General features: G+C 45.8%; 1 protein-coding gene across 1 annotated transcript in view; it reads left to right on the forward strand.

Moving 5' to 3' along the window:
- CHRNA7 (cholinergic receptor nicotinic alpha 7 subunit) overlaps positions 1–27,197 on the forward strand; it is a 125,870-nt gene extending 98,673 nt beyond the window's left edge. Inside the window, exons 5-10 of the mRNA XM_017515243.2 lie at positions 8,194–8,273; positions 13,659–13,826; positions 14,446–14,640; positions 15,579–15,665; positions 19,237–19,346; positions 24,007–27,197. Coding sequence (XP_017370732.1) covers positions 8,194–8,273; positions 13,659–13,826; positions 14,446–14,640; positions 15,579–15,665; positions 19,237–19,346; positions 24,007–24,525 — 1,159 coding nt within the window. The 3' untranslated portion in view covers positions 24,526–27,197. The remainder of the gene's footprint in view (positions 1–8,193; positions 8,274–13,658; positions 13,827–14,445; positions 14,641–15,578; positions 15,666–19,236; positions 19,347–24,006) is intronic.
- Positions 27,198–27,799: the final 602 nt, after the last annotated feature.

Raw genomic sequence — 27,799 nt, forward strand, 5'->3', positions numbered from 1 at the left:
TTTTAGTAGAGACGAGGTTTCACCATATTGCCTAGGCTGGTCTCGAACTCCTGAGCTCAGGCAAATCACCTACCTCGGCCTCCCAAAGTACTAGGATTACAGGTGTGAGCCACTGCATCTGGCCTGGCCCATTTTTTAATTGGATTGTTCATTTTCTTATTGCTGAGTTTTAAGAGTTCTTTGTGTATTTTGGATTACAGTCTGTTATTAGATATGTGTTTTGCAAATATTTTCTCCCAATCTGTAGCTCATCTTTTCATTCATTTGATCAATATGTTTTAAAAAAGAAATTTAACAGGATCGGTTTACAGGCAAGTTCCACCTAGCATAAAATACTATTATGAACATAAATATATAAGTCTTAACTAAAATATCAGCATACCGAAATCTAGCAATAATTTAAAAATAAATCCTAACAAGTTTAGGTTTCTGTTAGGAATGTCCAGTTTTCTTAACTTTCAAAAAGTCCATTAAAAGAATGAAGCAGAAAAAATAAATGATCATTCTGATAGAGAAAAATCAGTTGATGTTATTTAAAACCCATTTGTAATTGGAAGAAGTTTCCCCTAACCTGACATAGGATCTCACTTAACGTTGAAACATTAGAAGTTTCTAAATGTAGAACTAGATAAGAATATCAATGTCATCACTCTTTAAAAATATTTTAGTGATTATATGAATTTCAATTGTAATACAAGTAAAATAAAATATTTATGGATGAGAATGGAATAAACTAATTTATCATCATTTATAGGTCATATCATATGTTTTAACTTAGAAAATCCCTAGATACTGTCTAGAAAAAATATGTCTGATACAAAACAAGATCTATAAAAGGTCAAATGTATTTCTATATTCTTACAACAAATAATTTAAAAATGTAATTTCACAAATTTTATTTTCAATATCTGCAGGTGTTAACAAGTACCAAAAAATAAATTTAAGAACGATCGACATAGATGTTGAGTTGTATCACATTTATGCCTGGGAAAACTCAATACGATAAAGATATCAAATTATTCCAAAATAATTGAATATGATTAATGTGATTCTAACTAAATTTAATGTGATTCCAGCTAAAGTCTCAACAGGGACTTCATGAGACTGTACAAGTAAATTTAAAATTTACAATGATGAGCAAAGGGTCAGTAATGAGCAAGGATAGTAAAGTAAGACAATTTTACAGAAAAAGAACCAAGTTGGGGGACTTTCTATGCCAAATGCAACACTTTCCTAATGCTGTAAGGATGAAGATGATGTTTTGTAGGCTGGGCACAGTGGCTCACATCTGTGATCCCAGATTACATCTGTAATCCCAGCACTTTGGGAGGCCGAGGTGGATGCATCACAAGGTCAAGAGATCGAGACCATCCTGGCCAACATGGTGAAACCCCATCTCTACTAAAAATATAAAACTTAGCTGGGCATGGTGGTATCTGCCTAAACCTGAACCAGGCACCTGAACCTGGGAGGCAGAGGTTGCAGTGAGCCGAGATCGCGCCACTGCACTTCAGCCAGGCAACAGAGCGAGGATCCATCTCAAAAAAAAAAAAAGAAAGATGATGTTTTGCTGGGTCGGAGGTAGACAAGTAACCCAAGGAACAAACATAGGGAGTCTGGAAGTTGAATATCTGCTGCATTAATCTTATCCCATGTTATTTATAGCACTGTTGTAATCCATCCTATGTCATATCCAGTTGTTATAATATCCCATGTTATATTCAATTTAATGTGCAAATCAGTGGATGAAGAAAAGACTGAGTACTCATGGACATAAAGATGGCAACACAGGAGACTACTGTGGGGGGACGGAGGAGGGGGCCAGGGTTGAAAAACTGTTGGATATTATGCTCACTACTGGGCAATAGAATCAATTATACCCCAAACTTCAGCATCACATGTAATATGCCCATGTGACCAACCTGCACATGTACCCCTTAATCTAAAATAAAAATCAAAATATGAAGAGATAGCATGTGCCTGCAGTCTAGCTACCAGGAAGCTGAGGCAGAAGGTTGGCTTGAGCCCAGAAGTTCGAGACTCCAGTGAACCATGATGCACCCCTACACTCCAGCGTGGGTGACAGAGCATGACCCTGTCTCAAAATAAATAAATAAATGAACAAATAATATAAGTAAGTAAATAACTACTTATTTTTTTAAAAAAAGAAGGATCTTGAATGCATCTTTCTGGAAGCCTCCTCCTGGTACCTCAGACTTCTGCTTTTCCTAGAATCTCTGGCAGGTAGAAATGACCATAAAAGTTTGATTCTATTCAAGACTTTTTTGGTCATGGACTATGACAGGCCACATTGGTAGTTGCAGCCAATATTTTAGAATAAAATATAGAACTAAATCAAAAGATCTATGGCAGGGTGTCTCTCTCTCTCTGTCTGTTTTCTATTCAGAAAATTCACCCATTCTCAACAGCCTTGCTTTCCCTCTGTAATCCAGGCATTCCTCCCATCAGTAGTATCTTCACATGGAATTGGGGAGTTGGCAGGTTTTATTTTTCCTTTCTTGAGAGATTTAAAGTAAATGACACCTTAGATCAGATAGACGAGCATCATCCTGCCTCCTCCCTTCCTTTTTGGATAGATTTCACCTTCATCTCTCCTACCTTTCTCTCTCTCAGTCTTTCAAGGTTGCTGAGAGCTCACAGGGAATGGCACTGATTTCACATGAGACCTTCCTGTTTAGGGTCATTCTGAACTCATGTGTAGCATTTTCTTTGCAGCAGTACAGAGTGCCTGGATTTCTTATTATTATTATCATATTATTATTCATCTTCACCTCAATGCAAAGGCCCATCCTGGTGAACACATGCCCTGTTGGGAATTGGTCTTGCTGGGCTTGTTGGATGGCTGGGCTGCCCTGGCTTTTCCTTGCAAGGTTCTAAGAGTTGGGCTTCTGGGTCAGATGATGCCTTCTCTGTAAAGGCACAGTTACTTCCTTCTTTTCTGGCTTAGGGTTGAGGCCTCCCGTGCTCAGCAGTGGAGGTTGATGCTACAGAGCTGACTGAGGCAGGAGGCAAGACTGAGCCTGGGATCAGAGGGCTCTTCTTCCAGGGTCAGCAGCTCTGCAGGGATAGACCAGGCACCAGTGTGCGAGGACCCCAGGGGATGTGGAGGAAGGACAGGTGTGATTGCAGACCCACAGGGTCCACCTGTGCCCCAGGGGCTCCCCCTGCCTATACTGCCATTGACGTCTGAAAGCACAACTTATAATCCCATAAGGATTGGGCTCCTGAGCCCCCCCTGGGAGGCTAAGCAGTTGTTTGCTCCCAAGCCCTCTTTCCAGCCTCACTGCTCAGGGCAACATGGTGCAGGCAGATGCCATGATCCAGACAAGTCAGACCTTCCTGGAACCTCCCTCGTTCTGTTTTATCTCCAGGTGTGTGATCCCACTGTGCCCTCTGCCGGGGGCCTGTCCACCTCTGTTTCCATCTCCAGGAGCTCTGCCTATCCTTTAGCGCCTGTGCAGACACCTCTCCTCCTCCTACCCCCGCTAAGGACATGGAGCTTGCATCCTACATGTTTGAGTTAAATTTGCCTCAGTCACCCCCTCCGTGGTAGGGGTAGGGCTCAGAGCTCCCCTCACAGCAAGAGTGACCTCTGGTCATTGCTGGCTGGGGGAGGACAAAGGCAGCCAGAGAAAGGCAGCTCCTGCAAGGACGGAGAGGCCACAGGGTGGCATCCTCAAGAACCCTGCAGATGCACGATGTCTTCTAGTAGTGAAGAAAAGTATATAATTGACCATTTTCAAATTATTTAATACAGAGCAGTTTAAATACACACAGAAGAGGAGCAAGGGAGAATGAATCCCTGCAGCCCCACCCCTGTTTCCACGGTTATGGGTGTTTGCCCACACAGGGCTGCCCAGCACTGGTGATGTGGTCGCTGTTGACTGGCATCTGTTGGGCATCCCTGGGGAAGCTCTGCCTGCGCCGTGGCCACTGTGGTCCTCGTAGGAGTTCTGGCCACTCATATTTCTGAGGTTCTTCAGTTCCCACCTTAGATCACTGTTTTCTTACTCAGTTTTTAGCAACAGGGTCTTTCTTCAAACCCATCTTATCTCCACCCCTAATGCTCAAAACAGGTAAAGTAGTATTAGCACAAATCCATCACAAGAGTTTACTTTTATATTATTATAAAATCAATTTACCTATGGGAAAGAAGCATAAAACTACCATCATGGGTATTAAGATTTGGATTTTGATAACATTTATGTGTTACAATTTCCTGTAGCTCAATATTCTGTCTGGATGAACAACATTCAGAAATCACTGAGTCACAAATCACTGAGTCACATAGGTAAGCTGTTGCTAATAGCAACAGTTTTTTATCTTGTTTTTACCTATTTGCCTTGTGATCTCGAGAGTCTCTTCAATTAAATTGATCCAAATGCTTGAAAGAAAGGCTTGTAGGAACTTTTTTTTCAGAGTTAAATCACTGATCTAACAGATGTTCCATCTTGATTATAAATATGAAAATCAGACAGGAAGAAACCCAAGCTTAAAATAAGCAAAACTTTGTTCCCCATAACATGTATCAAACCACACTATTCTCTTAACATTTTAAATTTATTTTTATTTCAAAAATATTTTTATATATTTATTTTCTTTTATTAGAGACAGGGTCTCACTCTGTGTCCTAGGCTGGCATGCAGTGGTGCAAACATAGCTCTGTAGTCTTAAACTCCTGGACTCAACTAATCCTCCTGCCTCAGCCTCCCGAGTAGCTGGAACTATAAGCTCATACCACCGTACTGATTTTCTTTATGTTTTGTTTTTGTAGAGATGGGGTCTTGCTTTGTTGCTCAGGCAGGTCTCCAGCTCCTGGCTTCAAATAATCCTCCCCTCTGGGCCTCCCAAAGTGCTAATATTATAGGCGTGAACCACTGTGTCCAGCCATGCTTTCTATGTTGCTGCTGCTGAGAGTGATTGATGGAGGAACGCATCCCACATCCCGTGCGGGTTAGATGCCATGTAATTGGAAGCATAGACTTAATTTTTTATGAAAAACTGAAATCTTGTGCAGTGACTCCTTTATAAGAGATTCAAATATGTGCACATTCATGGCCAGATAGACTTTAGTTTAACTTTCAGGCAAAAAGAAGTTAAACAGGACACATAAATGAACATAATGGTAGTCTCTAAGAGTTAAAATTTTGTTAATAGTCATTTGAGTGTGTGACTTTTATTACTATTTTCAAATCCGAAGGAACTAAAATATTGGAGGTGAATATTTTCAGAAACCTTGAGGTGCCTCCGCAGGATCTCAGGGCTCCGAAGAACCTAGCTTGAAGATCATGAAACTATCCAGAGTGAGGTTGTGCAGGTCCACATTTTCGGCTATTTTGTGCTCAATCACTGTTCAGAAGGTGATTCATTAACAGTCAGATACAGGCTACAGTCCAGCAAAGAATATTTACATGTTGGTCCTACCTCCTCCTCTCTCTTTCCCTAGTGTGTTTGGAAGTAAGGGGGGACGTATGTGTCCTTTCATGACAGCTTCGCTCCCGCCTCTCTCCGTCTCTCTCCACTCTCTCGCCGTTTCCCCCCTTCTCCCCTTTCTTCCTTCCCTTAAACTTCATTACATTTTTTGTTTCATATTCAAATTCAAATCATGACTTCTTTATACAATTATTTATTTTTTCCTAGAGTTTCTGGTTGCCTTTTTCTTATTCCAAGAACTTCAAAAAATGTGTCCTGAATCAAGTCCATCATATTTTTCAGTTCAGTATATCTCTTCTTTCTTGCCCTGAACCCATTTGGTTCCATCCTGAGGACCTGAAGGTCTTGCTGGGATTTGGACCCACTCTTTTCTAGGCCTCCTGCACAACTCATCATCTAAATCTCTTTTATCGATCTCCAGGTTTAGTCTAAAAGTGTATTTCCTCTTTCTCAGTTTTCTCTCTCATTGTTCCAAAACTGACCAAGAAAATATATGTTGGGAACAAGCTCTTCAAGGCCTTAATGTCCTTGAAAACTTTTTTTTTTTTTGCCTTCATGCCTGTGTGGTTTTTCTGCTGTGAGAAGTGTCTTTGTGTTATTTCTTGGGTAATTTTCTCCCTCCCCCTCTCCCGGATGGGGCTTCTGTGAGTGAGCTGAGATTGCCCCGCCTTTGTCCTCTGCGCCATCTTCTTTCTGTGCTACATTTCATCTCTGTGATTTCTATCAGCCAAGCCTCCTGCCCACTCACAAAAAGCTATTTCATAAATCATACCTTTAATTTCCATTTGCTCTCTGTTTTTCTAACTAATTGTGACATCCTGTTGAATTTTGTGAGGACGTTACTTTTTTTTGTTTGTTTTTTGAGATGGACATTTGCTCTTTCACCAGGCTGGAGTGCAGTAGCACAATCTCAGCTCACTGCAACCTCTGCCTCCCAGGTTCAAGTGATTCTCCTGCCTCAGTCTCCTGAGTAGCTGGGACTACAGGCGCCCACCACCACTCCCAGCTAATTCTTGTATATTTTTTTTTAGTAGAGATGCGGTTTCACCATGTTGGCCAGGATGGTCTCGATCTCTTGACCTCATGATCTGCCAGCCTTGGCTTCCCAAAGTGCTGGGATTACAGGCGTGAGCCACTGCACCTGGCCTTTTTTAAGAAGGGTTTTTTTTCTTCTTTTCATTGACTCATTCTTCTTGGATCTTTCTTGGTGTGTGCCCTCCATTGTGTGTCACATGCTGGAGACTGTCCTCCGGTATCTGTGATTCTGAGTTTCCCCTTGGGAGGGTCTCAGACATGGGAGAGGCTCCCTGAGGCTTGAGGCTCGTAGTCGTGGGCAGCTCCTGCAAGGGCCACGGTGGCTAAAATGAGGGGAGCTTTACTCTGGGGTGCTGCTACCTTGACTGGCTGCCTGTGTTTTCTTGAGGTGGTTTATTTCTCTTTACCTGTAGGGCTGTGTTTTAAGGGTACCTGGGGCTGGCTTTAATCAGGCATGGTGAGACACTCAAACACAGAAGTGACTGTCTTGAAGGAAAATGGTTTTACTCACAGTTCCTTGGAAGCAGAAGTACAGCGCAGCATAAGAGGATACAGGGAAGCTCTAGGGCCACGCGGGAGGCAGAGCACGAGCCCTCCTTCATTGTGGCTTCTGCAGGAAGGAAGGGAGGAGCAGGACCTGCAGGCTCAGGCTTAGGATTGGCTCCTTAGAATAAGGTCAGCAGGCCCTGGGGCATAGGGACTCTCCCTGCTTGGCTGGTACCTGGTCCTGTGGTGATGAGGGCAGGACTGGGGTCAACCCCTGTGTGACAGCCTGATAAAGGATGTCTTTGGGTGGCAGTTCTGGATTGATTGATTTGTGTTTGAAAGGCTGGAGTTGTTTACTCTCTCAGTGAATTGACAATCCCTTCAGGGTCTCTCCAGAGTCAGCAAGGCCCCAGATGTCAATGCATTGGAATCCAGAAAATAGAAGACAAGGCTAGTACAGGCTGTTGGTGTAATTGCTGCTGCTGCTGCTGCTGCTGCTGTGTGTGTGTGTGTGTGTGTGTCCGTTAGCCCAGTTGTGTGTGTATATGTGTGTCCTTTAGCCCAGTTGTTAACTCCTGGCTGCAGGAGGCTGGAACATAGGCTGGGGAGGTGCAGAGGTGTGTCCATCTAAAACTCATGCTTAATTCTGTTGTCTTCACCCACTCTCCTTTTCATCACTAACTGTGGAGCCGGGAACCCTCTGGGGTTGTGGTGTCCATCTCCCCCCTGCACCTACAGTTTCCGTCATTGAAGATGTAAATGTGAAGCACTAACCAAGTGTGGGCCCCTTCAAGAGGTGGGAACTAGAGCTCTGAGCACAGCGAGTGAAAATCCCTGCCCCATGGGGCGTGCTGGGTGGCAGTATGCTTCCCCCACCCTCTCTTCTAGCTGTCATGAAAATATCGCAACTTCCAATGTCCTCCAAAGTTGTTTACAGGTTTCACTTTGTTTAAGAGCTTTATTTTGTATACAGTGTGAGAAAAATCACAGTGCAGTGTGAAAATGGAAATGGAGGTGGACACTGGCTCCTTCCCAGCTATGCTCCTCGAATATCTCCCAGGCCAGCCCCAGTGGTGCTCTCAGGTGGGGTGTGGGGCTGTGAGGACAGACAGGGGCCCCTCTCAAGGCCTCTGCTACTCCAGCGAAGACAGACCCCAGGGCTTCGGGAAATCTGCAGCCTGGTGGCACTGGCTCATGCAGTCCTTTTCCTGTTTCTAGTGCCGATGAGCGCTTTGACGCCACATTCCACACCAACGTCTTGGTGAATTCTTCCGGGCACTGCCAGTACCTGCCTCCAGGTAAGCTGCACTTCCTTTGTCTTCTTGCAGTTAGAAGATTGAAGCGAGTTTGGGTGTCAGTCTGGCGGATGCCCCTGTGCGGTGGACCAGCTCTTTGCTTCGCCTCTGCTCACTCCCACCTCTTCTTCTCTCTTCTGTGCTTCTATGTGCTTTCTACCCTTAGAAGTCCATCCCCCTCCTTTGTCTCAGTCCAGCTGCCTTTGCCAGTGCGTGTCATAGGTCCTTATTTTCTGCCGTGTGTGCCTTAAAGCCAATGCACAAGTACAGCAAGGCTCCTTTGCCAGGCAGCGGCCACCTCACCTGCCAGCCTGCAGGCCACCTCTCCAGGCTGTGCTTCTCCGTTCCAGCTCACCATCCTCCTTCCCGTGGGACTCAGTGTCTTGACAATGCAGCGCTCCAGCTGCAGGGGTGGGATGTGACGGTTCCAGGATCCTGAGTGCGTGCGCTAAAGAGCATGTGCAGGTTACAGGCAAGGTCTGGTGGTTTCAAGGGAGAGCTTGCTAGCGACTGACTTCTCCCAGCAATGTCTTCCCTCTCTCCACCTCCACGGCTAAGTGCTCCCAGGTTGCTTCTTTCCCGCCAGCCCGTCTTTTCAGTCCAGTTCACACAGCATGGGAGATGGGCCTTGAGGTGCATGCAGGGTGTATGCTGGTATATTGATATGAACACTTGGGGTTTTTTATCTTTTAGAATATTTTTAATGTATTTATTCTAGGGTTATCTCCCACACTGCAGCTGTTGTAACTTTCTGCTCAGAGGCAACCTGCAATTACCTCCATACCTCACTACCACTCACACACACACCTCACACACCCTCACACACACCACTCACACACCCCTCACACATACCACACACCCCTCAACACACACCACACACACTACTCGCACACACTACTCGCACACACTCACATACCACTCACATACACCACACATACCACACACACACCACTCACACACACCACACACTCCTCACACACACACCACTCACACACTACTCACACTACTCACACACTACTCACACTACTCACACACTAACACACACACTATCACACACCACTCACATACACCACACACACCACTCACATACACCACACACACCACTCACAATCACATACCACTCACACACCCCTCACACACAACTCACACACACTATCACACACTACTTACAATCACATCACTCACATACACCACTTACACACACAACTCACACACAATCACACACCCCTCACACACACCACTCACACAGCCACTCACCACTCCATACATACCACTCACACGCATACACCACTGACACCACTAACACACCACTCACACGCCACTCATACACCACTTATACACACACCACTTACACACACACCACTCACACTACTCACAAACACTACTCACAATCACACACCACTCATACATCCCTCACACACACCACTCACACCATTCACACACAATCACATACACACCACTCACACACACACCACTCACACTACTCACAGTCACACCACTCACACACTACTCACACACACAATCACACCACTCACGCACTACTCACACACACCACTCACAGCCACTCACCACTCCATGCTTACCACTCACACACATACACCACTGACACCACTAACACACCACTCACACACACACCACTCACACTACTCATACACACATTACTCACGACACACCACTCATACACCCCTCACACACCACTGACACCTTCACACACACGCCACTCACACACCCCTCACACACACCACTCACACACTACTCACAGTCATACACCACTCACACACTACTCACACACACCACTCACACACAGCCGCTCACCACTCCATGCATACCACTGACACACATACACCACTGACACCACTAACACACCACTCACACACTGCTCATACACCACTCATACACACACCACTCACACTACTTACACACACACTACTCACAATCACACACCACTCATACATCCCTCACACACACCACTCACACCATTCACACGCAGTCACACACACACCACTCACACACTACTCACACACAGCACTCACACACAGCCACTCACCACTCCATACATACCACTCACACAATCACACCACTCACATACCCCTCACACACACCACTCACACCACACACACACACACCACTCACACGCCCACCACTCACGTGCTACTCACACACACCACTCACACAATCACACCACTCACACACCCCTCACACACACCACTCACACACAGCCACTCACCACTCCATACATACCACTCACACACATACACCACTGACACCACTAACACAGCACTCACACCATTTACACACCACTCACACCACACACAGACACCTCTTACACAGCACTTACACATACACCCCTCACACACATCTCTCATACACACCACTCACCACACACACCCCCATGCATACACACATGCACACACAGATACACCACTCACACCCATCACACACATGCACACACAGATACACCACTCACACAAACCACACACACATATACATACCACAGACATGTACACACATGCCACTCACACACATCCTTCACACTTGCACACACACTTATACAGATACATACACCCCTCACACATACCCAGACACACCACACATACGTATACATGCCACAGACACACACACCACTCACGTGCAGACACCACACACACGCGCCACTGACACATATACCATACAAGCACCACTCACACATGCACACACACACACTCAAACCAGATATACTCACACCACTCACATACCACACACATGCTCATACCACACCTACTTTCACACACATATACCTCATACAGTCTCACATTCACCACACACTCATACACATGCACCACACACTTACGCTTCCATGCTCACATACAGGCAGACATCACACACACTCCTACACACTCATGTACCCCCACACACCTCACATTCTCACATCAGCTAAACTCTCACATGCACATATGCATCTCACACCACACGTTATCATACACACGCCCCACACACTTACATGTGTCACACCACATACACACCTCATACACTCTCAGACTCACACTACACACTGTAATACACATCTCACACCACCGCGGAGACACGCCCGCACTCACCACACTGCCTCGGCTAGGCGGGCTCTGCCTTCTGGGTTGCCATCTGCGCGCCCTCCCTGTCAGCCGGTGACAAGCATCCTGGGGTCAGAGTCCGCCTTTGCTCACCTTAGCATCCACCCCTGAATGAACAAAGAAGTGAGTGAACCTGTCAGTGGTAGCACCTCCCATAATGTTGGAACAGACTGAAGAAGTTCAGCTGTTCAGGCTTCTTGCAGCATCCGCTTTCCTGCTAGCCCTGGTGTTTCCTGCTACAGCAGGCTCCTTGCAGATGGGGGCAGTCAGGGGAGCCTTCCGTCACTCCCAAGGTCTTTCTTACGTGGCCTGCATGCTGCAGCTTCTGTTCTGAGGGCTATTTTAGAAAACAGCCTTGGATAGTCACCAGTGTAGAAGATGCTGCTGCAGGTTGTTTGGAAGGCTGAGGCTATTTTCAGCTGCTGGAGCGGCACCCCAAGCCTCTAGCTGCCTGAGTGCAGCCACCACAGCTGGGGCTATCTCCCCACCGCAGTGGCCCTGGATCCTGGTGAGGACAGGACACATTGTCCTGTGACCATGAGGGGCGTCCTTCCACTGGTAGGAAAGGCCCAGAGCTGCCTGGTTTGGGACCCCCACCTGCACCCTGGGGGTGTGGAACTAGTCCCAGGATGCTGCCCTTTCTGCAGTTAGAGGGGCATGGGTGGAAAAGAAGGTTTGGAGTTCAAGCTTTGAAATAGAGACTTGATCATAACATGACTTTTCCCTCATTTCATGTGTTTATTTTTTAACAGCTTTATTGAGATAAAATTTACATATCATGCATTTTAAGTACACGATTCAACAATTTTTAGTATATTTACAGAATTATGCAACCATTACCACAGTCTAGTTTTAGAACATTCCCATCACCCCACAAAGATCCCTTTCGCTTGTATGCAGTTAATTCCCATTCCCACTAGCAGCAACCGTTGATCTGCTTTCTGTCTAGAAATTCTCTATCTTGGGCCACTTTGTAGAAAAGGACTCATGAGGTTACACAGCTTTCTAACTGGCAGACAGTGTGTGTTTTGGGGATCCAGTCATTAATGGAGGGGAGTGTCTGTGATGATTCCGGATTCCTATGAACATTTTGTGTGAGGATGGAAATCATACTTAGGGAGTTCAGGGGACAAAATGGGCATCTTTTCTCAATTTGATGGTAGGGTGGGGTCCTTATTTGCAAGGCCATTGAGGCCTTTCCTCCATGCATTCTTTCTGTAATTCAGTAGCAGAAGTTTGCAGAGTGCCAGCCCTGCCCCAGGAGCACTGGGACACTGAGTCTGTGCCTGTCTTCTTGTACCATGCAGCCTTGCTCTGGGCTGGGAAGAGCACATGGGTGTGAATAACTGGAGTAGCCTCTTCTGGTTTCCTCCCTGTGGCCCTCTGTGAAATTCACTTCCAACGTGTCCCAGCCTGGAATAGCCCTTTTCAGTGGAAACTCTTCCTTCAAGCACCATCTCTTCTGCTTAAACCTATCACTTCTTATTCTTTTTAACTTCTTTTCTTAGAGGCAGGTTCTAGGTGTGTTTCCCAGGCTGGAGTGCAGGGGCTTAATCATAGCTCACTTCACTTTAGCCTCAAACTCCTGGGTTCAAGCAGTCCTCCTGCCTTAGCCTCCTGAGTAGCTGGGACTACAGGCATGCACCACCTCACCCAGCTAATTTTTTTATGAGAGGTGAAGTCTCACTATGTTGCCAGTCCAGTCTCAAACTCCTAGGCTCAAGTGATCTTACCACCTCAGTGTCCCAAGTCACTGGGATTACGGGCATGAGACCCTGTGCCCAGCTTGTTCTGTTCTTGATCTAGAATTTAAATGAGTTAAAATTCTAGCTTTAACTAGAATTCTGGATTAAATTTCTAGATAATCATGTGTTCTCCCATATTTAACCTACAGAAAATGCCTTCCTCACTCTGCATCAAACACACACACACACCCCTTTTAGATTCTGTTTCTAACCTCATCCTAGTTATCAACTTCTCTGAGATATTTTGCATTCTTCTATTATTTAGAATCAGAAGATGCTCATGGTAAATACAAGATTATAGAGCTAACTTTTTGCACGAAAAGTCCACAGAACAGTCTTTGACAGAGCACGTCAGTGTTATGTTTGGATTTCAAAAGACAGCGATGCTTAGCTGAGATTCTGTTTTAAAGATTTCACAAGTAAATAAATAGAAAAACAGATTCCGTTTTCTGTGACCTGGGTTATCTGCATTGTGGAGGGGTGGAACCGCCTGAAGGAACTGCTGTGTATTTTGAGCACATCTCAGCCAGCTTCCGTTTCCATCACCCACACAGGCATATTCAAGAGTTCCTGCTACATCGATGTACGCTGGTTTCCCTTTGATGTACAGCATTGCAAATTGAAGTTCGGGTCCTGGTCTTATGGAGGCTGGTCCTTGGATCTGCAGATGCAGGATGCAGATATCAGTGGCTATATCCCCAATGGAGAATGGGACCTCGTGGGTAAGCCATGAGATGAACAGCCTGGAAGAAAGCTTTTCTATTCCTGGGCAAGCTTTAACAGTTTGGGATTTTCCACTGTCCTTTTTGGTGTGAGCATTTATTGAATTTTGCAGTAGTCTCCATAATTGAGTGAGAGCTCTAGGAGGAGAAACAGAAAACAGGATATGCCATGCTTTCCAAGAGGAACTGGCAACTAGAGTGAGGACGCATTTCAACAAACTAGTGTGAGAATGGAGATCCCTGTGTTATTCAGATCCACTCCATTTCTAAAAGCAAGTTGAACAGCAAATTTCAGCTGATGGGAACTTGTATTTGATCACTTTAAGTAGAAAAACAATGATTACATTTATAACAGTGTAAAATTGGTAATGTATTATTTATAATTGTATGTTTCCAATCCATCAAAAGAATGTCTACCGATTTGCCCAGTTATCACTAAGATACTCTTAACCCTATAGTAAATCAACAAGGTTTTATTCAAGCTAATTACGCCCCCCCCCTTTTTTTTTAAGCACTTTGCAAACTTTAGAGCTATGCTTGCGTGTGGCATACACATTGAATCAACAGAGTAATGTATTGTATTCTAACAATGGCTCCTTTTCTCCTCCCCCCTATGGAGGAATCCCTGGCAAGAGAAGCGAAAAGTTCTATGAGTGCTGCAAAGAGCCCTACCCCGACGTCACCTTCACGGTGACCATGCGCCGCAGGACCCTCTACTACGGCCTCAACCTGCTCATCCCCTGCGTACTCATCTCCGCCCTCGCCCTGCTGGTGTTTCTGCTTCCTGCAGATTCTGGGGAGAAGATTTCCCTGGGTGAGTGACCAGGTCTCTGGGTGGAGTCTGAAGACTGGAGGCCCTCAGTTGAGGTCAGCTCTGCAGGGTTCACAGCAGACAGCACAGGACTCCATCAGGGTTCCTGGGGCTTGCCAGGCTTATCCCACATGGACCTCCTAGCCCAGGCTGGCTCCAGGATACCAGGGGTCCCTGATTCAGGCTCCGTACTGGATGGCTGTGTGGTCCTAAGAATACTGGAGGACCCTCAGAGGATAGGGGATGCATGGGGAGGGTCCAGTTCCATTTTGCCCCAAGGGGCCTATACTTTCTTCCCTCTTGCCATCCCACCTGTTCCTTGATGGTGACTGGTCATCAAGGGAACAATTTAGCTCAGTTATCAGTTTGCGTTTATATGTTGCAGTACAGTGTAATTCTTATGATCATTCCCATATGAAGCTAAGAAAACCAAGATTTCGAGTGGTGGAATGAGTTTCTCAATGTCTTAAAGAGTGACTAAACATCAGATGTAGCATATGGTAGAAATCATTTCCAAACCCATATCTTCTGAGTATGAGGTTCGGCAAGGTTGAATGTGATATGTAAGGTCATGTAGCTAGCTGAGTGGCAAACTTAAGACCTGAAACCAGGTCTCCTGACTACAGATTTTCTTTTTCCTGTTACACGAAACTACTTCTCAATAATATTTAACAAAGAATATGAGAGAGAATTGTGCTAAGTTAAGATTTTCAGTTGATGCTTCTGAAATTCTGGGTCCTGAACTTGTCTCAGTAAGAGACTCCTTTGGGACTCTGATAAGTGGCATGAACTGTCCCCAGGAAAATGCACATGCCCATACATAGGGAAAACATGCATTCCATGACATTCTCCCCAGCACCTCCCTAGTTCTTTGAGTATCAGGTTTTGAACCCTTGTTACGTCTGTTCTGTCTGAGGAACTGCTGTGTGTTTATGTTTTAGGGATAACAGTCTTGCTCTCCCTTACTGTCTTCATGCTGCTTGTGGCCGAGATCATGCCCGCAACATCCGATTCAGTGCCATTGATAGGTAAGGCAAGAGTCGAGCACTCTCTTAGAGATACGGGGTTAGAGAGGGCCTAGGATTGCCCAGCAGATGAAACTAGAAGAAATATGGCTGCACTGCCCCCATTTTGTCTGGAAGGTGATGGTTTGCTGTGACTACTCAGAGTCACATGGGACCAAGTAAGGGGAAGGGGATATTCAGTTTTGAGATTTTTCACCTGCAGAAACACCCCCCTTCCCATCATAATTCTCCCCCTCATACTTGCTTTGAAGCCAGATATTTTATCATTAGAGATGCATCATTTTAGCTTAAGATGTTGTTTTCCCACAAACCCTTTGTTAAAGTGGGAGAAGCATACAGTTATGGTGTCCCGAGATAACTCAGTGTCTCTGTATAACATAAAAATGTTTAGGGAAATATGAATGAGAAAAATATAGTTTGCACAGGTATAAGGCATGACCCGCTGCCCAGGGAGGAAAAACAAAACCTAGAGTCCCCACTCCTGTTGGGCAGGGAAGGTCAGAAGGAGGTAATACAGACTGTCATTACACGTGCTGGCCCCTGCTGCTCGAGGACCCGTGCTGTGTGTCTACCTGGGGCTGGGCTGGAGGAAGAGCCCTACCTGGATACCCCCAGGATTTAGGAACCAGGCAGCCAAGGCCCTTCTTTGTGGAACTCCCTGTATGTGTAATATTTTGGCCAGAGAAACTGTTGGTACAAAAAGTTTTGTGGGTATCATTTTTCTTTTGGTACCATCCAGACAGGGAAGAACCACCTTTCCACCTGAGTCTGACTCCATTCTTTCTACCTTCCAACACATTGCTTTCAGTAGAGATTTGCAACCACCATTCCTGAGGCAGTTGTCAGGCCCTCTCTGGACTGATTACCTGCTGGGAAAGGCTTGGTTGGTGCATAGCCCACATCTAGAAGGATGGGATGCTGATGGCCTCAGGGATGTCAGCTTTGCTACCCTCTGTTGATGGAATTTCACTCAGAGCAATCCTTTGACCCCCATCTCTCCATAGGTGGTTGGTCTGCTCAGGCTGCCATGACAAAATACCATGGACTTGGGAGCTTAAATAGAAATTTATTTTCTCACAGTTGCACTGCTGCAAGTCCAAGACCAAGAGGCCAGAAGGGATGGTTTAACCTGAGACCTCTCTCCCTGGCTTGCAGACAACCACTTCCTCAGTGCTTTGTCCTCTCCTGGTAGTTCCACTGTACCTGCACCCTATTATCTCTCTGTGTGTCCAAATCTCCTCCTCTTAAAAAGGACACCAGTCAGATTGGATTAGGGCTTACCCAGATAACCTCATTGTACTTAATCACCTCCTTAAAGACCCCATCTCCAAGTACAGCCACATTCTAGGGTACTAGGGGTTAGGGCTTCAGCATATGAATTCTAGGGTGAAGCACAATTCAGCTCATAAGTGTCACAGTTTGCTCCAGTCTCCTTCCTTTCCTCAGGGGCCCTGACAGTAACTTTAGGTCTCAAACTTCCACATTCTGGCAGAGCTTTCCCAGGTACCTCTTGGTCTCTGCAGGAAGTCAGTGAGTCCTTCCTGGTGTGAGGGCCTGCGGTGTTCTTGGCCAGCTGAACACTCAGACTCGTGCACCAAAATGCTTTCCCTTAGAGCTCAGCCCCTTGAGTCCACAGCCACAGCAAAGGTTTGATGATCAGAGCTGCCCACTGAAGAACACTACCTCCTTTCTCTTAGACATCTTGGCCCATGTAATTGCTAATCATTGCACAAATCCTGCAAGGAAGGGGCTCCTGTTTATTTTAGTGGAGGCTACCATGACAAATTGCTGTAGCCTGCAGGCTAAGCAACAGGCATTTATTCCTCACAGTTCTGCAAGGCTGCAAGTCCTAGATAAGAGTGCCAGCAGGGCTCCAGTGAGGGGCCACTCCCTGGTTTACAGATGGCCCTCTTCTCGCTGTGGCCTTATGTGGCAGAGAGTGAATTAGCTCTTTAGCCTCCTTTTATGAAGGACTCTAATCCCATTCATGAGGGCTGCACCCTCAGACCTCTTTAAGTCCTCTGAGAAAATCACTCACCGTTTCTCTACTTACACAACACTCCTGACACCAAATGGGGGCTTTTCTTCCATGAGGACCAATTATTGGAAACCAGCTGGGTGTCCCGCAATTTACTTCAGTCCTGAGACTACCTGGAGTTAGCATGGCCCTCACAGATTAAGGCTCAAGACCATCTCTACTTGAGATGCCAGTTAGAAGTGCCGGCTTCCCATGCTTCTGACCAACTGTCTGTAAATCGGTAGGGAGTTCCCAAAACTGCATCTTTGAGTTCAGTCATTTACTAGATTGGCTCACAGAACTCAGGGAAACACTTTACATACATTTATTCATTAATTGTAAAGTATAGATGAAGAACAATCAGATGAAAGAAATGAGTAAGGCAAGGTATTTGGGAAGGGGCATGGAGCTTCCGTGCTGTCTCTGGGCACATCACCTTCCAGACACCTCCACATGTTCAGCACTGGTCAAGTCTCTGAAGAACTCCGTGCTTTTGGGTTTTTATGAAGGCTTCACTACATAGGCATGATTGATTATGTCATTGGCCACTGGTGATCACCTCAACCCTCAGTACCTCTTTCCTCCCCAGGGTGAAGGGTTGGGAAGGGGGACAGGGCTTGAAGGTTCCAACTCTCTGATTACTTGGCTGGTTCCCCTGGCAACCAACCCCGAAACTATCCAGGAACCTCAGCCATAAGTTATTTCATTAGCATATAAAAAGACACTGATGACTTCAGAGATTCAAAGGTTTTAGGAGCTGTGTGCCAGGAAACGGGAGGAAGACCAAATACCTATTTCTTGTTATAAATCACAATCTCATACCTCCCAAAACCCCACCTCCAGATACCATCCCAGTTAGGACTAAGATTTTAACACATGAACTTGGTGGGGACACAAACATCATCCTTTGCCTAATCCCCATTGAAGAGCCGAGGCCCAAAGAGGCTGAGCATCCACTCCAAACTCACAGCCAGTAGCCAGTGGACCAGGGTGGATGCACTCAGATACTCCGTGCTGCTTCTCACCTGGGCCCAGGTGGAAGGACACTGATGCCCATCAGAGTCAAAGCTGAGGCTGAAGTTCTTGTCCTGGAAAGTCCCTGAAACTGACCCCTTCCTCGGGCTGGACAGGTGGCAGCCAGTTGGTGTGCAGGTTTGCCCCGTTGTATCTCTGGCGCACCGTGGAGACGTGCATCATAAACACTGGGTGGTTCGCATACCTTCACATCCAGTATTGACTCACAGGAGCAACCTTCTCACCATCCTGCCAGGCGATGCTAGCTCTTATTGACTGACAAGGAGGCCAGAGTGCATGGAGGTGCAATGAGTGAGGGAAGACCACTCCGTGGGCGGGAAGTCAGACCATGCTGGCTGGTTTTGCCTACCTAGAATGTGGGCTGCAGACCTGGCCGGTGGCAGGAGGCTGTTTGCCCAGCACATGGGCATCACTGCACCCCGAGGCCCTGATGTGACCGAGAACTAGTCAGGCTGTGCCTATCTTGTGACATTCAGTGCTGCGGGAGCCCCGGGTCTCACCCTGTCTCTGTTCTCTCCACAGCCCAGTACTTTGCCAGCACCATGATCATCGTGGGCCTCTCGGTGGTGGTGACAGTGATCGTGCTGCAGTACCACCACCACGACCCCGATGGGGGCAAGATGCCCAAGTGGGTACGTTCCTCCCACCTCCGATGGAGTTGGAGACCCTCCCTAAAGGAGGTGCCTCCTAGGGTTTATCGATTTTAAAAATCACACAAAAAATGGGCATTCCTAAAGAAATAGCTTTGTTTTTGTATTTCGTCACCCATTGGTGTGTCTTTGCGTAGCATGCAGTCATGGTGCGCGTGTTCCTGGATGCCCCGTGGCACTGCTGTCTAAACTGACACTGTGAGTCAGGCTCTCAGACTGGCTGCTCTGTGTGTTCTTCCAGTACGGTGTTTTGAGAAGCTAGTTTTTGGGTTTTTTTGATGTACACCATGAAGCCCTGTGCTGCAGTTGGAAGCAACAGATGAGACAGACGCGTAGCAGCACGGTTGAGGCTTCACAAGAGAATGAGGAGTTAAAAGAGTAAGAAACAGAATGAGCCATGTACAAATATGCACATGCAGTACTTAAAGGGATATCATCCAACCAGAAGGCTATAAAACAAAGACTAATCGTCACCAGTGGGGAAGGGGGAGGGGATAAAAGGGAATGGATGGAAAAATAAAGGATTGCATCCCACAGCCTGTGAGCTTAGCCTGGGCCATGCCACCCCTGCTCCAGCTGCTGGCACCATGCCTGCCACATCCATGGGTGCTCACCCACCCAGGGATCCTCTCCTGCAGTGTCAGGTGTCCAAAGTTATGTACCCACCCTCGCCTGGCAGTCAGGAAACATTGATTAGGGCTTAGGGAGGGCCTGAACTTTCCCCACCTCACAGAAACAAAACCCAATGCCAGGGAGAGGTGCCCTGGCCCGCCCTTCCTCCCTTCATGTGGGCTCTGTAAAGCTTCCCCATCCTCCGGTCTAGAGAGCCTGGCTTAAGGATTTGGGGAGCTCAAAATGCCCTCACATCCCAAATGCTGCCTGTCCTTGGAGACCACTTGCATCTCAGTTCAGAAGGAAATCTAGGAATCACCAATAAGCAAAATGCAACTGTAAGGGGTGAGATGCAGTCAGGTGCCTTCCAGGAATACGGGATTTCTGGGCCTCCTGAAACATTCATTGTGTGGTAGTTTACCCAATTGCTTACTTAGCAACTTCTTTAGAAATGCTTTACAAAATTACTCTTTCTTCTCAGAGTTTCACCCACATGGCCCATTCGTCTCATACACTATTTAGTAAAGACTTACTTGTGAGCTGGCCATGGTGGTGTGTGCCTGTAGTCCTGGCTACCTGGGAGGCTGAGGTGGGAGGATCATGTGAGCCCAGGAGCTCCAGGCTGCAGTGAGCTATCATAATGCATTGCCCTCCAGCCTGGGTGACAGAGCGAACCCCCATCTCTGAAAAAAAAAAAGACTCACTTTTAGCTCATTGTGCCAGCAGTAGTGTGTGCTTAGCCTACCTGGTGATGTCTCACACACAGACCACATCACTGTGGTCCCTGAGGTTTGTTTTGTGAAGACCACCCCCATTAAACACTGGGGTACATTTGCACACATTCAACTGTATTTTTGTCTGACTTCTTTATAACCCCGACACACTTAGGAAAATGCAAGGCCAGAGGTGGGAGCCCTGAGAGCTGGGGAGCTTGTTTGTTTGCTGGTCTTTCTGTCTATCCATCAGTTTGAAGTAGGTAACACATTTACCTGTTTCTAAAGTCAAAATAAAATTAAAGTTACAATTATACATAAGGAAATCCTGCTCCCATTCCTTCCCCTTACCCTGCATCTGCCACCAATATTGATAACCATTTTAATGAATTCCTTCTTTTTCCTTCCAGTATTGGTTTATGCAAATACAAAAACCTAAACACTTCTTCTCATTTCTTATAAGTATTTTGACTGATGAGAAGATAAGAGAATTAAGACATCAAGACACAGAACCATTTTTAATGATCTGGAGCACTCCACTGCTCTAGAAAAAAATCTTAATTAAGAGCATATTCACCTCTCAGCATAAAAGCTTATTAAAACCAATTGGCTGCAAATGAAAGATGAAGCTTATACATTTCTCACGCTTTACATAACACACTGCATTTTTCTTTCATTCTATGTGTATTTGAAACATAAACAGCCTCAGAGGGACTTTTATTATGATCTGTTGCTATGAAGAAGATACTGCCGGGTGCAGTGGCATTATGTGACATTTGCACAGCCAGAAACAAAACTGTAGCCTAACAGAAGAGGTCAAGAGCATGGCCAAAAGGATAATTTTATCTTTTAAGTGCTATGGCTTTGAAAGCTAATGATTCAGGCCATGGAATTCAAAATAGACTTGGCAGTGTGGATCCTGTGAGCTTGAGATGTGCACCATGGGACGTGTAGACCCTGCCACGGAGAGAGAAGTGCCTGCTGCTGCTTGCTCCCCGTGTGCACAGCTGCCACTGCGTGCAGGCACACTCATGGCCCTGCAGCCCCCCTGGGGAGCTGGCTTAGGATTTCTGGTGCTTTCCCAGAGGGCTTGGGCTAAAGTTGCATGAGTCTTGAAGAGAACCTCATAGACCCTTTTACAGATGAGGCTGGGAAAGGCTAAACATGTTAAGTGACATAACCACTTACTTACTCATGGTATGTCCTTGGGCCAGTTTATTAGCCTCTTTGAACCTCAGTTTGTTGGTCTGTAAAGTGGGAGAATATAATCATTTCACAGGACCCTGAAAGGCCCAAGTGAGATGACTTGTCTCATGAGCCTTGTATGGAGGACCCAGCTCATCCAAAGTTTCACATGTGGTCATATGTGCCCACTCCTTACTGATCATAAAAAGCTCTCCAAGGTCAGCAGACCCAACCTTTCCAGGACATGCAGATTGCCGCCTGCTTGTAAAGTACAGTGGGAAATAAAGGGTTATCTTTATAGCTGCAACAAAACTGGTCTTATGCTTCCCTGTTCTTGTCCCCAAACCTGTTTGTTGCAGTTATTTTTGATAAGATGTTATAAAAAGATTACCAAGAATGAAAGCCCTGCAGATATGAACTGCGCAACTTACTATCTGTATATTTCCTAAAGATAGGAACTATACCTTCTGGGTTACTGATGGAATTTCCCCACAATCATAAAACAAAATGTAAATGAAATCAGGATCTGGATAATTTCAGAGAAAGGGCCCACTTTTTACACACTTACCTGGATAGGCTTGCAAGAATGCTTGTTTACCTAGATTGAGGCTGTAGATGTCTCCCTTCTTTCCATGAGAGGCAAAACCCGGATAAACTCTATGGTTATTTTTCTCCAGCTTCTTTCATGCACTCTAGGACACACTTTAGACCAGAGGTTAGCAAACTGGCCTAGGTGGCCAAATCCAGTCCACCAAGTGTTTTTGTAAATAAGTTATTTTAGAAAACATGGCCATCCATTTGACGCCTTCAATGCGTGATACATCAGCAGAAATGAGTAGCTGCCTGGCCCTTTACAGAAAGTTTGTCAACTTCTGCTTTCAGCTTTTCAAAGTACTCTCCCAGGACCTGGTGTGGTGGCTCACACCTGTAATCCCAGCACTTTGGGAGTCAAGGCAGGCTGATCACAAGGTCAGGAGTTCAAGACCAGCCTGACCAATATGGCGAAACCCGGTCTCTACTAAAAATACAAAAAATTAGCCGGGCATGGTAGTGCACGCCTGTAATCCCAACTACTCAGGGGGCTGAGGCAGGAGAGTCGCTTGAACCTGGGAGGCGGAGGTTTTGGTGAGCCAAGATCTCGTCATTGCACTGCAGCCTGGACAAGAAGAGCAAAACTCCATCTCAAAAAAAAAAAAAAGTTATCTCCCAGGCATTGTCTTATTCAGTCTTCATTGAAGCTTAGTGAGCTAGGTTAGAGGTTCCAAAACTTCCTTGGTTCATAGCACGTTGGTGTCTCAGGAAATTTTTCACAGAGCCCATTGCCAAAAGAAATAATACCCAAGACTCTCTTTTTAAATAAATCAAAACACTTTAATAAGTATTTATGCCTTAACAATGTAGCCCCTGTGGGGCCCAGCACTCTCTCAAATCTCAGGATCGGATTGGAGACCACTAACCTAGTTTCTGTTTCACATGAAGTTCCTTGGTATTTGCTTTTTATCAGGGTAGCTGAAAAACAGCTTTGCAAAGTGGTCGCATCATAAGAGATCCACATCTCTGGTTGGAACATCTGATGTTGGAAGCCTAAACTGTTTCAAGCCTCAAGTTCACCTGGTGTTTCATGGATGTTCTGGGGTTGCATTTGAAAACGTCAAACCTCCCAGGACTCTTTGTGAATTTGCAGTGGCCTTCCAGAGCGCCTCACACGTAGTGTGGGAGCCAGAGTTAGGTCTGAAGGTCCCCGGGTTACAGATAAGCACGGAACAGAGAGGGAAATTGACTTTCCCTTTTTACACAGCTCAGATAGCCTTCTCCTTCCACGAGGCTGTCTTCCCTGAGATTGCAGCTTGCCTGCCCTGGAGAGAAATGTAGCTTGTTCTCAGGGTGCCTTAGTTTGAGTCTCGCCTCACATTGAACTAAGTGCTTGTCACGCGCAGGCGCTGTTTGCCTGCTAAAATCATCTGCTTTTTCTTTCTTTTTTATTTTTTTATTTTTTTTAATTTTTTTGGTGCTGTGACATCTGCTACCCCCGAGGACCCATGAAGCAGGCCTTGCCGTGTAGGATCTTGCTGCTGTCAGCAACAGCCGATGCCCAGCTGGGGGCCCCTCTTAACGTTCTGTTGTCTCCCCAGACCAGAGTCGTCCTCCTGAACTGGTGCGCGTGGTTCCTCCGCATGAAGAGGCCCGGGGAGGACAAGGTGCGCCCGGCCTGCCAGCACGCGCGGCGGCGCTGCAGCCTGGCCAGCGTGGAGATGAGCGCGGTGGCGCCGCCGCCCGCCAGCAACGGGAACCTGCTGTACATCGGCTTCCGCGGCCTGGACGGCGTGCACTGCGCCCCGACCCCCGACTCCGGGGTGGTGTGCGGCCGCATGGCCTGCTCCCCCACGCACGACGAGCACCTCCTGCACGCCGGGCAGCCCCCCGAGGGGGACCCGGACCTGGCCAAGATCCTGGAGGAGGTCCGCTACATCGCCAACCGCTTCCGCTGCCAGGACGAGAGCGAGGCGGTCTGCAGCGAGTGGAAGTTCGCGGCCTGCGTGGTGGACCGCCTGTGCCTCATGGCCTTCTCGGTCTTCACCATCATCTGCACCATCGGCATCCTCATGTCGGCTCCCAACTTCGTGGAGGCCGTGTCCAAAGACTTCGCGTAGCCGCGCCTGGCTCTGTACATGTGGGAAACGCACAGATGGGCAAAGCCTTTGGCTTGGGGAGATTTGGGGGTGCTAATCCAGGACAGCATTAACGTGGCAATTCCGATGTTCCCGTAGGGCTGTCAGTCGTGTTGTTCTGGTTTCCTTGTTACTTTAGGTAATAGGCTCTCAGCACTCTGTTCAGTACTCTCAGATGGGCTGATCCATACCCTTGGCCCGTCCGTGCTGTCGGTCAGCAGGGCCTCTGAGAGGTTATTTTGCCCATGAGCCCGCTGCCTGGAAAGCCCTTCAGAGAGCTCCCAGTGGCTCCTCACCGCCGGGACAGTTGGTTCTGCATGTCTGCATGCCACTTGCCATGAAGGTCTACCTGAAAATTCAACATTTGCCTTTTGCCTGTGTACAAACCTAGATTGAAGCTAAAATAAACCAGACTCACTAAATCCATTCCAATAATTGACTGGTGGAAGGAAAACAAAAAACTAAAACTAAAAAAACTAAAAACTAAATCTGACAGCTTTTCTGCAATTCAACTTTTATTTTTATTTTATTTTTTCTATCAAAGACAATTGGTAGAGAGAAGCAGTTTTATGTGGTTTCTGTGTTAGAGAGACAGAGAGAAAGAGAGACTGTGGGTCTTGCTAAGGATGTTTTTACCAGCCTCCCTGGCTTCTGCAAACCCACCTTGTCAAGGAAATCAAAGGGACACGGGTTTCTGTTTATTCTGAACAAGGACCAGGCCCCATGGAGTGTCTCTGGTGGATCCCAGACAACTCCTAAATGCCGCTACTCTCAGACACTGAGGTGTTGAGCAAATCTGTTCTATTCTGCAGAACCCACAGGACAAATAGAATTCTACTAGAATTAACAGCCCAAAAGAATAGCTAAAGCTAAGTGAAGCCATTTATGTGGGCTTTAAAAAAAATAATGTGTTAGCTGATTAACATGCACTGGAGTGCATTAGTCTTAGAAACATGCACATCCATACAAATGCACAGCATCAAGTGAACATACTGCATATTCCTAGGCCCTGTGTGTCAGGGCCTGGAAGTGGGGGCTGGGAACTCTTCTGGTCCCTCCTATGGCAGTTGCCAGGAGGGGGCGATGTGGTCCATCCCTTTTCTGGATACCTGGCCAGTGGCAGGCAGGTATCCAGGCCGCAGTGCTCTGGATAGGGAGGAGCTGGCAGACCCTCAGTGACTGATAAGCCAGCAACTCTAGGTTCTGGCCTTTGGGAATCTGCCTGCCCCGAGCCCGTCCACCTGTCGTGGACAGCCCAGAAAACTGGCTTAAGGTCCATGGGTGGATTCCCTGGAGATGAGCAGCTTGAAAACAAGAGAAACTTTAATTTTTCAACCTAACTGCTGATACAGCCCTTCCCTTAGATTATCTAGCTGACAGTATCACTTTGTCTCTTCTCTTTCTTATTTTTTTAGTGAGGTCAGAGGGTAATTCACCAAGAAAGACCTCTCCTATTCCATTGTATCATCCAACAGCTGCTCAGACCTCAAAATTGTAGAAGGCTTCTGAGCCCCTAGAGATTTTTAATTTGCTTCTAACCCTTGAGATGGGAACATCATGAGGGAAGATTTTATTTTCAGAGTTAAATAAATCATATGTGTTTTTCCAGCCATCCAGCTCACTCATTTCTGGGTAATGCACATGAATTTATTTGCACTAGAGGAAGGTGGAAGCTTGTGTGTGTTCAGGGTGTGTGTGTGTGTGTAAGTGCACAAGTACCTGTGTGTGTGACTTAAGAGACTTCACTTACAAGAAAGTTGATGAATCAGGGCACTCCAGCCTCAGGCGGTTTGGAGCAGGATCTTCCAGCAGTCACTCCTTCCACATGCTATGGATGAACTGTGCACAAGATTTTTATTTATTTTTTCTATTACAATGCTTTAAAAACAAGTAGGAGTGTTTTGATATGTAAAGGGAATGCTTCATTTCTTATCATTATCCCAAAATTGATCCCTCCCACATTTTTGTTTAAAAAAGAAACCTTTTGGGGTTTGTGCAGGAACACATAAAATGCAAACCAAAGTTGTGCATATTTTGACCCCTGAAAAAACTACTCTGTCATTTAATAAAGTAATAATAGGGAATAGATGTGCACATAGTTAGAAAAGTATAAGTGGTTAAAAACAACAGCCTCCCATACTGCCCCTTTTCTCTCTCAGAGAGGACCATTAATGAGCTTCTAGGGGCATTTCTAGAAAAGAAAAAAAGAAGGTAAGAGGCCAAAGCAAGAGGGACGGGGGCATGGAGAGAGACATCCCTTCCCAGCACTAACGCTCTGTGAAGTGCTCTGCACCTCGCATTCTTCACGTGGTGTTTCGTATTAGAGGTCGTCCCGTAATAACATATAAAGATCTACCTCATTCTTCCTAATAGCTGCTTAGCATTCCATTGTCTCAGCGGACTGTCATTTATTTGAATAGCCTTTTACTGGTGAACATATGGATATTTCCGGTTTTTATTTTTATATACAAATCTATAATTGGCATGCTTGTACATACATCTTAACATACTTTTGTGACTAAAGCTTGGTGTAAATTCCAACTTAGAAATGGAATTGCTGAGTTTTAAGGTTATGTGTATTTAAAATTTTGATAGATATTGCCAGATTATCTTCTAGAAACTGATCAATAGATGTAACTCCATGAAGAGTACAATTAAAGGCCCAATTCCTCAGCTTTCTATAATAGCATGGGGTATTTTCAACCTTAATGTTTTCCCCAATGTAACTGGTGAAACATGATATTTAGGAATATTATTCTGATTTTAGTTTATTTTATCACATGTAAAAATGGAACATTTTTTCAAATTTTTTTGTAATTTTAATTTTTATAAGCTTATATCTTTTACCCAATTCCTAATTGGGTTATTTGGCGTTTTCTTAATTAATTTGCTCATGCACTTTGGGACATTTTTGTCTTATGTCTTTAAAATATTTTTGTTTATCATTTGTCTTTTGATGTTATTTATTGATTTCCTTATTTATTGGCATAGAGTTTAAATTTTTATGTTGTCAATTTATCAATATTTTTCTTTGTCAGTTGTGGGATTCGTTTCCAGTTTTTAAAAGCCTTCCTCATCCTGAGATTATAAATAAACTTACTCATATTTCTTTCTGAAACTTTATGGTTTTATTTGCTTATTTCACATCTTCTGACTCCCTGGAATTCATTTGTTGCAGGAAATGAGGGAAAGATCCATACTTTTTCCTTCATATGGTGGCCAGTTATATCAATTACTATGTAATAATTCATTTCGG

This window comes from Cebus imitator, unplaced genomic scaffold, assembly GCF_001604975.1.
Source record: "Cebus imitator isolate Cc_AM_T3 unplaced genomic scaffold, Cebus_imitator-1.0 Scaffold544, whole genome shotgun sequence".
Taxonomy (NCBI): Eukaryota; Metazoa; Chordata; class Mammalia; order Primates; family Cebidae; genus Cebus; species Cebus imitator.